General features: G+C 37.8%; 2 protein-coding genes across 2 annotated transcripts in view; one reads left to right on the top strand and one right to left on the bottom strand.

The window, feature by feature from the left end:
- LOC107698818 (gastrula zinc finger protein XlCGF57.1-like) overlaps positions 1 to 16548 on the bottom strand; it is a 66682-nt gene that overhangs the window by 24964 nt on the left and 25170 nt on the right. The window lies entirely within an intron of this gene.
- On the top strand, positions 316 to 7079 carry LOC107698786 (gastrula zinc finger protein XlCGF57.1-like). Its single transcript, XM_016499895.1, has 2 exons — positions 316 to 400; positions 5234 to 7079. The coding sequence occupies exons 1-2, from the start codon at positions 316 to 318 to the stop codon at positions 6484 to 6486; spliced, it is 1338 nt and encodes a 445-aa protein (XP_016355381.1). The 3' UTR covers positions 6487 to 7079.

Below are 16548 nucleotides of genomic sequence, written 5' to 3'. Positions count from 1 at the left end.
TAACTCCGACTGGATTCGTCTGAAAGAAGAAAGTCATATACACCTAGGATGCATCGGGGGTGAGTAAAACGCAGCCTCATTTTTATTTAATGTATTATATTAATTTAAATTCGAGCTTTGGATGTTTTCCTCTTATTAGGTCATTTAAAGCCATTAACTCTCTTACTGACTCCCTTATTAGTGCGCTGACTACTGAACTAGGAAGCTTATTGAGACGCACCCAGAGATTGTTTTAAATTATTTTTCCTTTCTGTTATCATGAAGATTGAAGAAGCATTCAGAGTGAAACATGAAGATACTGAGACCCAAACAAAGATGGCGTTTATTATAGAGGAGAGTGAAGACATGAGGATTGAAGAAGCATTCAGAGTCAAACAAGAAGATACTGAGGAACAAACAGGTTGGTTTTCATTCTTAAATCTGAACTCATTCATTTCATCCTTATTAAAATGTCCAGCTCTACAGAAATTATCTTTATGGACAATGTCATAATTAAAGTGGTTTTATTTGGACATTTGTTTTTATGACATGTAGGGTTGGGTATCGTTTGAATTTGATTGATTCCAGTTCAGATTCAGCTTATCATTACTAGTTTCGATTCCAATAAAGTAAAAAAAAAAAAAAGAAAAGTCAAACATTTAGTTGTCAAACTAATTTATTTTCTGTCTTTTTACAAAGCATTCTGTTGCAGCTGCATAACATAAGCAAAAATTAGCAGCCTACAGAACACTTAGAACACGTTTTAACAAAAATACCACAGCCAAAACAATTAGACTAATTTTCAAAATAGACTAAATTTCAAAGTTGGCGCCGATAGCCTTGTGGTTAGTGCGTCGACATATAGCGCAACTGCGCTCACGGCGACCCGGGTTTGATTCCCGCCTTGAGGTCCTTTGCTGTTCCTGCTCCCCTCTCTCCACCCAACGCTTTCCTGCCAGCTCTCTCACATTAAAGGCATAAAATGCCCATAATTATAACATAAAAAAAAAAAATCAAATGTCAAATTGTTAAAGGGGACATCGGATGCCTGTTTTGCACAAGTTGGAATGATTCTTTAGGGTCTGCATGAAATATCTTTAACATACTTTGGTTAAAATTCTTCAATGGTAGTGTAAAACGACACCATTTTACCTTGAAAATAACAGCTCTGTTCACAGCGACCCATTTCGGTGCATGTCTCTTTAAATGATAATGAGCTACTGCTCACCCTGCCTCTCTCTTCCCTGGAACAGGAAAAGCATTTTGCAAATAATCATAAACAATATTAAGTGTGAGACTTAATTTTTCTAGAGGTGCAGCTGGATCATGAACAATAGGTACTGATCCATCTGTGAGTTTTAACTTTTTAGCAAAGCCTGCCTTGAATTGTCCCTCGTTCAGAAAGCAGTCTGGAGTAAAATGATTTGTGCAGATATAAACGAATTTAGGTGTATTTGGTGGTGCATTACCATTAAAAAGAAAACTAACCCACTGCGTCCTCAGTGGCTCTTACGTTGATAGAACATGAAGACTCTTATGTTCACTTTTACATCTACAAAACGAGATGTTGCTACAGCTGCTCAAACATGAAGAAAATGGTGGACAGTGTACAACTGGTTGTAAGAATATACTAATAATACGGGATAGTCTGTTAGCGTTTGTGGGCAGGGCTTGAGCTGTATGATGTCATATTGCTCAGAAAATCAAAACATCTTGATTATTGAGACTTCAGGTTTTTTAGGGATTAAAAAAAAAGTAGTGAATGGATTTTTTTGATCATTGTAGGGTGTTGTGTCCACACACTGCTAAGACATGATATGCTAACACCATGTAAAAGTGGATTTTGCATCCAATGACCCCTGTAAAGTCAAGTACAGTCAGTAATAAAATGGGAACAACATCAGTTAACAATAGCATAAATAAATTCAACTGAACAAATTTCAGGTATAAAAATTAAAATCAAAAGTTTAAAAAGACAGCATAGTTTTCATTTCATTAAAATATATATTAATCCTCATTAAAGTTACAAAAAATATTCAGTCAAGATCAGTGAATGATTTTCTTTTGTTCTTTGATTAACATTAATGACAGTCAGCACATGTTTATTAGGATATACTGTCTCTTTAACACCAAACGCACGTGGATTTAAAAAATACTGTTACACACACGCTTTCTTTCTCATCTGTTTATGTTCACTTGAGACAAAAATGGGTGTGTTTACAAGGATATACTCACATAATTATTGGTAGCAAAATGTAAAATAGAGGAGTCTGTTCTGGCTCGGAACTACCTTTTCTGGAGATGCACGGAACTCTGTGTTCGCGCTTCAAATGTGCGCACGCGGCAAGCAAAACAGTGCGCAAGTTCCTTCCCTTCTTGCACTTGACTGGTTTAAAATCACATCAAAATGTTAACGCAGGAATCGTTAAATGGAATCGAAATATGCGAGTCTTACCAAATGCCCGGTTCTTGGAAATTTGGAACTGATTCTCAAAACCCAACTCTAATGACATGTCACGTATTGTCATGTTACATTATGAAAAATTAGAGATAAGTAGACATACATGCCTTTAAAAACATACATTTGTACTTGAAGTTCACTTTCGCTCTATTGTTCTATTTTTGTGTATTTTTATTTTAGGTTTTCTCTAACAGCCCTATAGGCCTACAGAACAGGGTGTAAAAAAAGTAAATTATAAATTAACTTCATAGTGGATTCCAAGTGATCAAGAGATTTGGATTAAGGTATTTCATTTAAACCCATTACGTGGGTTTCACCAGTAATTGGCAACAGCTTGCAATGATGTACATCTGAGTCCATGAGATGGAGGAAAGGTAGCAAGGGAAGGGCATAAAAAATTAAAGTAGAACCCCAAGAGTGCATGTTCTCACTTATCTGACAACATTCAAAGTTCGCTGGTGGGATAAAAACAAGAACTTTGTAGGTGTTTGTAGGCATTTCACGGTTAACTATGAATTAGCATTTTGCTAAATGGCTAGCAAAGCCAAACAGCGTTGCCCTTTGTTTACATCCTTACTACAACATAAATGGCCCCACCCTTTTGCCTTTTCTGGGGGAGGGTTTATGTAAATTTACAGGCTTTGTGATGTCACTAACCCAGGAAGTAGCTTGTTGTAGTCCTTACCAGCTGTTTGTTGTAGGCCTTAAAAAGCGAATTCTGTAAAAGACAATTTCGCCCTTTGCATTGAACTTTGAGCGTCGTAACTTTGCAGATGTTGTTTATGATTAAACGGCCACATTACACACTAACTAAAGTTAAAAAAAGTGAAATCATAATCAATGACCCCTTCAAATTAGGAAATGTGCAGTGTTGGGGCTCCAGGAACAGGTTTGGGAACTAAAGTGATCTACATGTTCATAACATACCATTAACATGATAATGACAGAATGAATTGGCACGTCAAATAAAATTAGTTTTCATGACATCAGGAAGAAGCGGTGATAAGAAGTAGTTTGCACGTGGAGTTGCTTGATGAATCAGTTTCATTATGTATAAACTGATCAGGTTGTGTATCAATCCAAAACCCCTTCTGCAAAGAAAAAATAAATAAATCATGTAATGCTCAGTAAACCGTGAGATTATTATTTGTGATATTTGAACAAAATATATGGATATAACATGTTTAAAGCTAAATTGATCAACAACCTCAGCAACTGTTTCGTTATGTATATATTATGTATGTATGTCAGTTTGTGTAGTGATTGTGAAGATGATAAATTACACAAAAATTACTTATCAGACAATATATACAAAACAACTTTAATAGTTTTAAATCCTATATAAATGAATTATCATTCTAACTAATAAACTTTATATACAATAAAAATAAAACATACTTTACTTCAAATGGTTTGGACACCTATGCAATAAAGGCTATGCACTCGTGCAGACACGGAGAGTTTAAACCAGCCGTTTAAAAGCCTTGTGTGTAAATGTTACGTCCTCCGAGTCTAGGGTTGGTGAGGGGCAACATAAAAAGTAATTCTTCTCTCTCCACCCCAGAACATCACAAGACCACAACAGTAGGCATTTAAATAAACAATAAGTTCATTTAAAAGGAAGCGGTGAACTTCAGGAGGGGGTCTGTCCAACATAACAAAGAGAGCATTAAACATTGATTAAACACGGTAACTTATCTAAGATGGATAATGTCTGTTCTATAAACAGAAAAGTGATTATCAAAAGACTGCTGCCAATATAACACACAGGTTCTTAATTTTAATATCTCTATTTTTGCAAGAATTTAATAGAAGAAAATTACTAGCCTAGCAATACCATCTTTGATAACATTAATACACTCCGCTAACATGTAGAGATCTGGAGAGTTCTTCAGGTTGTGTAGGAAATCTAAAACTGACAAGCACAGGCACATAGAAATCTAATGTTTATGTTTCTAAAGATCATGCAGTGTGAACCTGGAATTGAAGTTGCTGGTTTGCTGCTCTTCTCACACTGCACCACTGTCTGGGATACCATTTATGATGCTTTTCCACTGCGTGGTACGACTCGGTTCGGCTCGGCACGGTTTGCGTTTCCACTGCAGTTCAGTACCGCTTTAGAGTGGGCAGGATTATTCACATGTCGTTATCCAGGTACTGTACCCAGTGGAAAACCCCCAAAAAGTGAACCGTACCGAGCCGTACCATGCAGTGGAAAAGCGCCAATAGTTGCTGTTATGTGCACACTACACACCAGGGCTGCATTTCCCAAAAGCATCGTAAGCCTAAGTACATCGTAGACCCATTGCCACCAATGGAGCTATGATCATCTTAGGCTTACGATGCTTTGGGAAACGCAGCCCAGATCAGCGACTTCTCAGTAGGAGTAATCACAACCCTGTATGCTCAACAAAGTGTAATCAAAGCAAAGTTTAATCAAACACACTTGAACAATCTAAAATAAGTCTTCAGGATTTCTTGAACATTACAGGCAGGTGTGTTTAATTAGGGTTGGAATGGCCCTCTGCTGGGCGGTGGCCATAAAAAGACCAAAGTTACACATCCCTGATCTACAGGGACAGTCTCTGTTATGATGGGGCTTCATTTCTGAAAAGAAATTGCTAAGCTAAACTGAAAAGCTAAAAGTTAACAATATCGAGTAGAGTTTCTGAGAGCAGCTTATTGTATGTAGGATCTAAAGGTTTTGATGCTTTACATGTTGAATGTTTATGTATACATTGCTTTGTGCCATTTTAAACTAGGGTTATTTTTCTATTTATTTTTCCACCTTAGACCCAATGGCACTGAAGGAGGAGAATCAAGAACTGAAAGAAAATGAACATAAAGATCAGTATGAAGAAACATGCTTTCATAACCGGAGAAAATCTTTTAGCTGTTCACAGAAAATGCCTGAAAACACTTTGTCACAAAAAAGAGCTCAAAAGACTGGAACTAGACGTCGTTTTACCTGCCAGCAGTGTGGAAAGAGTTATACTAATAAAAATAGCCTCAAATTCCACATGAGAGTTCACACAGGAGAGATACCTTACACGTGTCAACAGTGTGGAAAGAGTTTCATTCGACCAGCAAGCCTCAAAGTCCACATGAGAATTCACACTGGAGAGAAACTGTTTACTTGCCCACAGTGTGGAAAGAATATCGGTCAAAAAGGACACTTTATTATCCACATGAGAACTCACACTGGAGAAAACCCATTCACCTGCCAACAGTGTGGAAAAAGTTTCAGTCGAAAAGGAATCTTGAAAGTCCACATGAGAACTCACACTGGAGAAAACCCATTCACCTGCCAACAGTGTGGAAAAAGTTTCAATCAAAAAGGAAATCTTGACGGCCACATGAGAATTCACACTGGAGAGAAGCCATTTGTTTGTGATCAGTGTGGAAAGAGTTTCAGATTTTCAGTAGCCCTTAATCAGCACATGAGGATTCACTCAAGAGAGAACTCTGAAATTAATGTCAATCAGACTGAAAATACTTTGTCGCAAAAAAGAGCTCAAAAGACTGGAACTAGATGTGATTTTACCTGCCAACAGTGTGGAAAGTGTTATACTAATAAAGGTAGCCTCAGAGTCCACATGAGAGTTCACACAGGAGAGAAACCTTACATGTGTCAACAGTGTGGAAAGAGTTTCAATCGACCAACAAGCCTCAAAAGACACATGAGAATTCACACTGGAGAGAAACCGTTTACTTGCCAGCTGTGTGGAAAGAATATCGGTCAAAAAGGACACTTTAATGACCACATGAGAACTCACACTGGAGAAAACCCATTCACCTGCCAACAGTGTGGAAAAAGTTTCAGTCGAAAAGAAAACTTGAAAGTCCACATGAGGATTCACACTGGAGAAAACCCGTTCACCTGCCAACAGTGTGGAATAAGTTTCAATCAAAAAGGAAATCTAGACGCCCACATGAGAATTCACACTGGAGAGAAGCCATTTGTATGTGATCAGTGTGGAAAGAGTTTCAGATTTAGAGGAGCCTTAGATGACCACAGGAGGATTCACAGTGGAGAGAAGATTTAAGTGTCTTCTGTGTGAAAGGAGTTCACATATCATAGACACGAAAAGTCATTTGCAAACTCACTCTGGACAGAAATGACAAAGTTCCAAGTGTGAAAAGAGATTTACAAAAAGGAGCAATTTAAAAAAATCACCTGCTTGTTCATTCTGGATGAAGCTGATTTAATTGTGATCAGTGTCACAAAAAGTTCTTTTTCAGATGCATGTGGAAAGTCATGCATACAGTAGACCCTATTCTTGTTCTTTTTGTGGACAGAGTTTGAAGTGGCTCAGAATGTGCCTCAAATTCAGATACTCCATGTTCCTAAAAGAATCCACCATGATCATCACAAGTGGTTTGGCCATGTTCAGATAGTTCATTTGCATTCTACTTCTCTTTAAACTTTAAATTGAAGCTTTTTATTTTCTTTTGTCATGTTCATATGAATGCATGTGGCCACACCCATTCATCTTCTTTGCTATAATTTAAAATATTGAGCAGTTATGGTAGATGCTCTGATTTAAAATGTATAGAGTTGTTGCTGATTTATTAGATTAAGGACAATGCGTTGAAATTAATAAATTGCATAAAGCCATCTACACTGCATTCAGAAAGTATTCAGACCTTTTTTTTTTACATTTTGTTTTCCTTAAGCTAACATTCTTTTAATTATTTTTTACACCAGTCTACACTCCATACCCCATAATGACAAAGCAAAATTTCAGTAATTTATTGAACCACCTTTCTGCAGGGATTACAGTCTCAAGTCTTTTTTGGACTTGTGGATTTTCTGCCATTGATCTTCGCTGATCAAGCTGGCAGGTTGGATGGGGACAGTTATTGAACAACATTTAATATTTTCAGTTTTCTTCACAGACGTTTGATTGGTTTCAAGTGTGGGTTTTGTCTGGGCCATTAAAGGGCATTCTCTTGAGTCATCACTCTGATGTTGTCTTGGCTGTGTAATAGAAGGTGAACATCATGTGGCCTAGTACTCTTGAGCAGGTTTTCATTAAGCATACATCTGTATTTTGGTGCATTCAGCTGTCCTTCTACATAGACCAGTACTTCAGTCTCCACCACTGAAAAACAGCCCCAAATCATGATGCTAGCACCACCATTCGTTATTGCTGAGATGGTGCAGGTGATAAGCAGATCCTGGTTTCCTCCAGATGTCATGCTTGGAATTTAGGTTCATCAGACAAGAAAATATTGTTTATCACAGTCTGAGAATTCTTTAGGTGCCAAGCAGGCTTTCGTGTGTCTTGCACTGAGCACAGGTTTTTCTTCAGGTTTTTCGAGTTTCTTCTGGAGCTCAACCACTGTTGATTGGAGGAGTAGTTACCAAGAACCTGACAAAGGCCTTTCTTCCCTGATTGCTCAATTGGGCCAGACGACCAGCTCTAGGAAGAGACCTTGTTGTTCCAAACTTCTTCCGTTTAAGAATTATGAAGGCCACTGTGCTCTTCAACATTCAATGCAACCAAATATTTTTGTAATCTTCTCCTGATGTGTTGCTGGACACAATCCTGTCTCTGAGCTCTGCAGGTTCAGATCTGCATTAGATAAGTCTGAGAATTAAAGGGTTAGTTCACCCAAAAATTAAAATTCTGTCATTAATTACTCACTTTCATGTCGTTCCAAACCCGTCAGACCTTTGTTCATCTTTGGAACACAAATTAAAGGAACACTCCACTATTTTTGAAAATAGGCTCATTTTCAAACTCCCCTAGAGTTCAACAGTTGAGTTTTACCATTTTCGAATCCATTCAGCCGATCTCCGGGTCTGGCGGTAGTAGGGGTGCAACGGTTCAACTTACTCGCGGTTCTGTTTGTATCATGGTTTTGGTACGGTTCGGTATGTGCTATGTTTAGGGAAAAACTATATTGTCAAATAAAAATAAAGAAAGTAAGAACACAAATAAATACAATAGAGCAAAGATACAAATAAAATAAACAGTGCTTTTCAGGTTTTTTAGGTAGGTCTAACATTAGATTTTAGGGACAGAAATTGAATAAAGTAATCAAATGTAAAACCTAGCTGGGGACTATTTTCAGGTGCTGCGTAATATCATTGCGCCTGCTGCACCCATGGTACGGCAGCAAAGTTCCTTGATTATTACGCCGGAATGAGAGTATAATTCCTATCCATATCGGCCTAGAAAATCGCAACTTTTCATTTTCCGTCAGTCTTAGTACACAGTGTAACGACAGAAGAGTCAAGTTTTAAATAGGAAAAATATAGAAACTTTTTGGTCATTTTTGAGCGAGATGCTAACGGTCTAATCCGATTCAATGATATATGCTAAGCTACAGCTAAAAGTGCTACCGCCAGACCCGGAGATCGGCTGAATGGATTCGAACACGGTAAAACTCAAATGTTTAACTCTAGGGGAGTTGGAAAATGAGCCTATTTTCAAAAATAGTGGAGTGTTCCTTTAAGATATTTTCGATAAAATCAGAGAGCTTTCTGACCCACCATAGAAAACAAAAACAATGATTTTATTCAACAGTTTCTTAGTATATGAGACCATGAGCCGCACGCTAAAAAAAAGTATTCTTTTTACATTTTATTTTACATTCATCACCAATAGGAAAAAACACAAACGTTTCGGCTCAAGGTCTTCTTCAGTGTGTAAAGCAATTCAATCCCTCCACCCACTTTTTAATTCATTAATTAAAGTGTTGTCATTATTAATTAGCCAGTGTTCAATCACTAAACACACACGTATTCCATTTAAATACTGGACAATTTCCATTTTTATACATCACATCCACTAATACGCTACATAATATACCCCTGACTAAAACATGAATTGTGTAGGATCCCACATTTATCACTATTATACAAACAAGCAATTTAATTAAACAATCACCAGTATCTACTACACAAATAACATTTTAAATGTATAACAAAGGAAAGTTAAATTATTGAAATCGTCAGAAATACATCGTCATAAATAATCACTGATTTTCACACTGTGAATACTCGAGATCTACAACACAAAATATTAAATATGTATTTGACCAATTAAAATTCATTAAATTCATTCAACAATTTCTTCTCTTCTGTGTCAGTCTCCGCCGCGTGTTCACGAAACTAGCACAACGTATGCGGCATTCTGACATGGAACCCGGATGCACTGCGCTGTGTTTACAAGCAGAGGAAGATGCATGCTGTATACAAGCTATTGAATTCTACATTGATTGTGCTTTGTCTTGGTGTAGTCTTTAAAATGGTGCTAAAGTGTGCACTGGATGCCCGAATCGCAGCGCATCCGGGTTTTACATCAGAACGCCGGCTCCCGCGTCAGCAGCACCACACGCATGAGAACTCATGGCAGAGAAGAAATTGTTGAATACACTCATTATTTTAGTTTTCTTCACTCAGCAAAAGTATTCTCGTAGCTTCATAACATTATGGTTGAACCACTGATGTCACTGTTTTAACGATGTCCTTACTACCTTTCTGGGCCTGGGTTTTTCAGTTGTGTTGCTGTCTATGCAGGGTCAGAAAGCTCTCGGATTTCATCAAAAATATCTTAATTTGTGTTCTGAAGAGGAACGAAGGCAGCTTGTGGTTAAACTGTGCATCTCTTAACAGACCCAGGGCTCCATATCATTGAACCTTCAACAAGGATGTTGTCCTGCGGAAGAGTCCAGCTGATGATGCAATCATGAAACAGCGGACCAAACACTTGCATGAAATTAGACATGAATTAAGTGCATTTGAATGTGATAAAAACAAAAAAAAAGGGACAATACAAAAAATCAAAGATGGCTTCAAAGAAAAATGTCCACCAGATGTAAGGTATGAGTCCTTGTATGTGCATTCATGCCATGTTGTAATTACCATAAAAAAGCATTCATGCCCACGTAGAACTTGTAATTACAGCTTCTAAACTGGGAATTTTCTTAGAGCTCCCACTTGTACCATGTGACCACTGAACCACCTGACCACTGCAGATTACTTTAGGCACTGATGGTGTTGCCATAGAAATGCTTAATTAATTAATCCAAGCAGAATGTCACATGTTATAATCTCAAAATTACGGTCTTCTGCTAAACACAAAAAGGTATTTATAAAAAAAGTCCCTCACCACTGTCATTACATGCTGCATGTTGCATACATTATGAATGGAGCCATATCCAATATGATTGTGTTTATGTCTTTTTTCTGCTAGGGCTAATCTTATAGGCATGTTATAATTAATTACATTGGGTTACGTATTGAATAGATTTCAGATACATCTTGAATTACTTTCATTGCATTTCAAATTGTTACATTTTAAATTATATTTAAAATTAATTATGAAGAACTAATAGTCAATATAATGTTACAAACATGCCAAAACACTAGCATTTGGACCAATCAGACACACAATTGTTCATTAGATTAACAAATAAGCACAGACCCCACACCAGACTCTGTGCCTATATGTCTGTAAACGTCCTCCAGGCCCCTGGTTACCATGGCAACCAGGACACCTCAGCCAGACCAAATAAACTTTACGACCTAAAAGTATGTAGAGAGAATCTTCCACCTCTACTTAATTCTCTCTAAAACAGACACATACGGCTATAGGACATTATTTCATTCATTCATAGACAATTTTTTCTATAACCTTCCTATCATGCATATCCCCAGGTCATTGTGTATGATTATGTTCTTTTATATGGTCTTGTCTATTGTATACTGTTTTATGCATGCTTATGATAGATCACTAGTTAATACAATTTCATCTATACCATGTTTGGTCTCTATGAATTCGTCTTCGCATGATCTAATTGAAAGTGTATATTATATGTTTATACCTGTGCAACATATTAGTGTTCTAAGAATTTTTAGTAGTTTTTGCATCAACACCCAATCGAATTACATATGCATAATACCATGCTCTAAGACAAAGAGTCGTAGACTTTCCCTCCAAAAGTGCAAGTCACCATTGGCTCTTTGACCCCCGAGAGGTGTGACCTCCACAGAACTTAAAAGGCCTCACTTTAGTGATCCGTCTGGCTTTTAAGTCTCTTCACTCGTCTCTCATCACCTTCCTGTCTGCTGGTTGTTAAGTCCCAGAGCCGACGCAGCCGCACCTGGCAGACCTCGACACAGCCAGTCTGCAGTTCTGTTAGATTCAGAGAAGATGAGGATGTGAGCTAGAACTCTTCTGGAACCCTTAAGTTTGTGCCAGGCTTCGGCCTTGACTTTCCATTCACCAAAGATCCTAGGATCTCAGCTGATGTCTCTCTTAGCTCTTCTTCACTTTCCACCTGGGAAGAAACTCCCAATCACCATCGAGTCAGAACATCTTTGGAGTTCATCACTCTTCAAACCCGGAAGAAGGTGCATGATCGCAAGTCCAAACCTTGAAACCATCAAGACTTTCATCCTGCATCAAACTGCATCCGGACACATCTGGCAATGCAAGAATCGTACATTTAACTAAACGAAACAGAGGTTTAGTATAAGCTATAGACCCCGTTGTAAAACGGCGCTGATGGTTTTTAACTCAACGGTTAACTGACTCCTTTTCCATAGCTGCATTTTCTTGTTTTTCTAATGGTTCGTCCAGTCTCACTTGCCCTGCCCCCATGTATAAGTGATTGTATGTTTGTTTGTTTAGATTAGTTATGTGTGTTAGTTCTTAGCTAATAAACTTTTGTGAACAGATTACACGAGTTTCTGATTCTGTCACTGCTTGTGAATAATGTCCCTTTATGATTCTGATCTAGCTACATGCTCTAATGCATTAATACTGTAGGAAAGATCTTTTCTGTGGCCACGAACATATCCTTTCTTAGAGTTGATGTGAACTTACACTGAATGTTCGCTGGACGAACAGATTAGTTGATGGCAAATTAATTCTGCTACAGTTACTACTGGCAGCTGATATAAATAATTGTAATTAATCATAATTAATTGTAACAATTTATATACATTTCCCTTTTGAGCTGATTTGCTAAAGAGTTCAGTAATGTTTCAAAGGATGTCCCTATCCCTCTTAAACATGGTGAAGCTGTTCAGTAAAAAAAGCAAACAGATCAGAAATGGATGTGTTAGGGATCCCTGGAAAACTGCTATATTAAATGTAAACAATCAATTCAAGCTTCAGGTTACATATAATGAAAATTAAAAATATGATGAACTGTCAGAAACCGTCAGACTTTGATGTATTACGATACGTGGCAATCTAAAAATGGGAACATCATTATTAAAATACTTTATATCAAGTGAAGACGTTCATATCACAGCAAACACCTATCAGAGCCACAGATACAAACAAACGTGGATTACCAAAAATATCATTGTTCGTCTTCTAACATGTACCCGAGCCACTTCTGGTATAGCTTGAACCAGAACAGAGTCAACCCTGGATGCTTGTGTTTTTTTGGCTTGAAAAATGATGGTGCAGCAAGATGATATGCCATCATGTGTTGGTGTCTGACTACCATTGTCTTCAAAATACTTTTGAAGTTTTGAGCATCATGCACAACTCTTTTGAAAAAGCGGTGTTTGGCTTCAAATCGCATGGACCAAACATGTACCAGGGGCCCAAAGCCTTTCACTAGGGTGTGGTAAAACTCCACATGATGTTTAGGAAGGCAGTGGACCTCCGGGAAACACTCTTGCAGTGCCTGCCTATGATCACTGATTTTGCCCTCAAAATAGTCTACGGTTTCATCAGTAAATGATGAACACCAGGCTAGCTCCAAGACTTCTTTCAACTCCATCAAAACTGCCTTTCAAGCTGTTATGGACCACAGATTTTTGGTAAGGACAGCATTTAAAGGCCTCACTGGGGTCTCTAACCTGCAATATGCAATGTATAGAAAAATAACTTAGGAACTCGATTTTCTTTAAAATATACTTTACTCCAGAAGCCTCAATAGCGTATTTTAGTTTTTGTGAGAAAATTGTACTTCCACATATGAAAACCGCCAAAACCGGACGTGACGTAACGAGAGGGAGAGCGGTCGATTTAAACGATAGGAAAACAATGGATCGCAATGACAGTTCGGACGCTGAGGAAATTGTAAATGTTTATTCACACTCGTATGACGGACCACAACCATACAATTATGTTAAAGTGTTAGTCATTTTTAAAGTTTCTGTTGTGTTTGTCATTTTTAATTTATATATATTTATATATATACAGTATATATATATATATATATATATATATATATATATGTATGTATTACTATGCATTTCACTTATTTTGAGGACACTTTTAAACAGCAGCAACGTGGCAGCAGGTGAAAATTAAATATAAAAATATTATTCAGAAATGTAAGTATATAGGCTATATAACTACTTAAGTATAATTGGCTTGATGCTAGAACTGTCCGATTACATATTTATGAAATGCAGCTGCCAAAAAGAAGAGTGATGTAGCTGGAACTGGGGGCGGGCCACCACCAACACCCTTAACTCCTGCAGAGGAGTTGGCCTTGGACCTGAACAAGGGGAGGCCAAATCATTGAGGGAATAGAGGGAGGAACAGCTTCTGAAACCATACCACCTAATAGAAGGAGTGACTTCATAAAAGGTTGATATATAGGTTTTTGCTTTTTCTTGACAAAATCTTTGCCCTAACATATTTTGTTTCATAGTGTGCTCAATTCTGTGTGCTTGTTGGAGCCACCAGATGTCCTGTTGAACCCAGTGAGTATGTGAGAGTTTAAAGCACTTATTTACTGTCAATGTTAAGTGGTGATCATTAAAGGGTTAGTTTTTTCGCAATGACAGTTCGGACGCTGAGGAAATTGTAAATGTTTATTCACACTCGTATGACGGACCACAACCATACAATTATGAGCCGGCCAAGACAGGCCAGGATTAGAGAGAAGAATGGTCAGAGGAGACTAATTGAGTTGTGGTGTGAGGAGAACAGGGCAAGTGTCTTGGTAAGAGACCAGTGTTAGCTTATAGATATACACGTTAGCTAACGATATGTAATCAGGCAATAGCAAAGCTAATATTGGTCATCTATGAGTATTGATACTTACCAGTAACAAATGAGTAAGCGTTGATCAGGTGTATATCACACTCGTTAATATCCGTCCACACTAACGTTAAATGATACAGTGGTTTCTCATCACAGCAGGAGAGGGAGGGAGATAAACACATTTTTGTTTCATTATGTGCTTGTGTAGGAAATGCGAGGCCATGGTCACAGCTAAGGGGAAGTCAGTGCTGCAGGGGACTTGGATGCATGCCAGGCCTTAGTGGAAAATGTGACCCCCACACTTAATGTGCAGCGTCTGACTCTGCACTCAGGCTTTGAGGCTTGCTGTCTGAACCCATATGTGCAACACCTGCATGTGTTGTATCAGCCATTAGAAGACAGTTTCCAAAGGAAGGAGGACTTTATAAAGGTTTTGAACGGCCCCATTTTGGTGACAAAAAAAAAAAAAAATAACAAATTGTCTTACTGTACAAAAACTTCAGATCAGATATATATCAAGCAGCTCTGCATTTATGGTTAATTCAGTTCAGTTTTATTTATATAGCACTAAATCGTAAAAGTTACAGTATCTCATAGCACTGTTAATAACTAACTCAAAACACATCGCAACTGTTACTTTTTTATGCACCAAGAGCTTGTAACACTCCAAAGAGAAAGGAAAAATGTAAATAGCATCATATGACCCCTTTAATGCGAAATAAACATGCATGAACATCTCATTTAATCGCTCAATCAGTGTTTCAACCACAGAAAGACTTCAACAAAACAGCTTCTAAACATAATGTCACATAGCATTTCATTTACTTCAGGCAAGTCATCAGTGTCCACAGCTCGTTAGTTCACTAGAGAAATAAAGTATGTATGTGTGTGTGTAGATGTACGAAACAAATACTACCGAAAGAAAAATATACCATCTGACCCATTTAAAAACATTTAACAATCTTTCAGTAACTTGCCCAACATCTGTGCGGGTATCACACTAGCATGTTGTTAACGTGTTAAATCGTGAATGCTGTGCTAGATACATGCCAACAGACTCATTCTTGTTAATCCTCTGGAAGGATCTGGAAAGGGGAGCAGGTGTAGTGGAAGACAGACAGTGCTGCGTTCTTGTAGAGCCTGTGGTGACCTGCAGTATTCCTCTCTCAGAGACTCCATGAGGGCTGATGCATTTGCTGGGAGAAGCAAGCAAAAGTTTAGATCACATTCATTGCTGACTCAAGGTTTGACTTACTTAATGATAATTAGGAACTGACTGAAACTGCTAAACGTATGATGGCTGTTCCTTAACAGGACGGACTACCTAGCCACCTCTGCAGAATCTTGGGTAGCGAACCGCATTACACACCTCACCATCACTGGTTCAAGTAACTTCTCTGCTGCCATTGTTGTGGGAGTGCAGGGCTGCCAAGAGAAGTCTGTAGAAAAAGGTATCATTTGTACCCATTGCAAGTTGTGCATATGTGAATAAACCCAGAAGTAAAAACAACATAGAAATTTTTTTTTCTTGTATTGTGAGTTAAGGCAACGTTGACCTTCTGTGACTAAAAAGTGCCATTACTCATCGACAGGACAGAATATTCAAATAGATTAAATTTCTAGTCCCTGTTAATAGGGTACACCAAGATAATACAGTTCTGCAATAAATTGTATTGTCATGAAGGTTGTAATGTTTTTTGTTCAAGCTGTTTCAAGTGGTGATGATTTAACTTTATATTAATTTTTGAGAGTGGTATGTGATGCTCAAGTAATGTTCAAACATTAGCTGTCTTTGCGCAGCATCACTCACTGCACATTTAACTCTAACTCGCAACAGGAGCTTCTTGGGTCCTCAAAACTCTGTTAAAAAACAAACAAACAAAAAAAACATTTGGTCATGTCATTGTGTAGCATTAGACTGGTGATATGTGTGTTTGATAACATTAACTTACCTGGGGGCTGTTTCTTAAAGGGGTCATAGGATGCTACATGTACTTTTACAAGTTGTTTGAACTGAAATGTGTGTTGGCAGTGTGTGTACACAACCACCCTATAATGATAAAAATCTTTTAAATCTCGTCAAATGTTTTCCCCTTTCTCAAATCGAGCCGATCTCAGAAGCCTGTGTGTGATGTC

This window comes from Sinocyclocheilus anshuiensis, unplaced genomic scaffold, assembly GCF_001515605.1.
Source record: "Sinocyclocheilus anshuiensis isolate Anshui unplaced genomic scaffold, SAMN03320099.WGS_v1.1 scaffold1447, whole genome shotgun sequence".
Taxonomy (NCBI): Eukaryota; Metazoa; Chordata; class Actinopteri; order Cypriniformes; family Cyprinidae; genus Sinocyclocheilus; species Sinocyclocheilus anshuiensis.
This window is presented reverse-complemented; position numbering and strand designations above follow the sequence as displayed.

Bases quoted from the DNA above. Each gene is read 5' to 3' on its own strand.
- LOC107698786 (XM_016499895.1), top strand. From the start codon at position 316: ATGGCGTTTATTATAGAGGAGAGTGAAGACATGAGGATTGAAGAAGCA. The intron at 401-5,233 runs GTTGGTTTTCAT...TTTCCACCTTAG, and splicing joins AGATACTGAGGAACAAACAG to ACCCAATGGCACTGAAGGAG.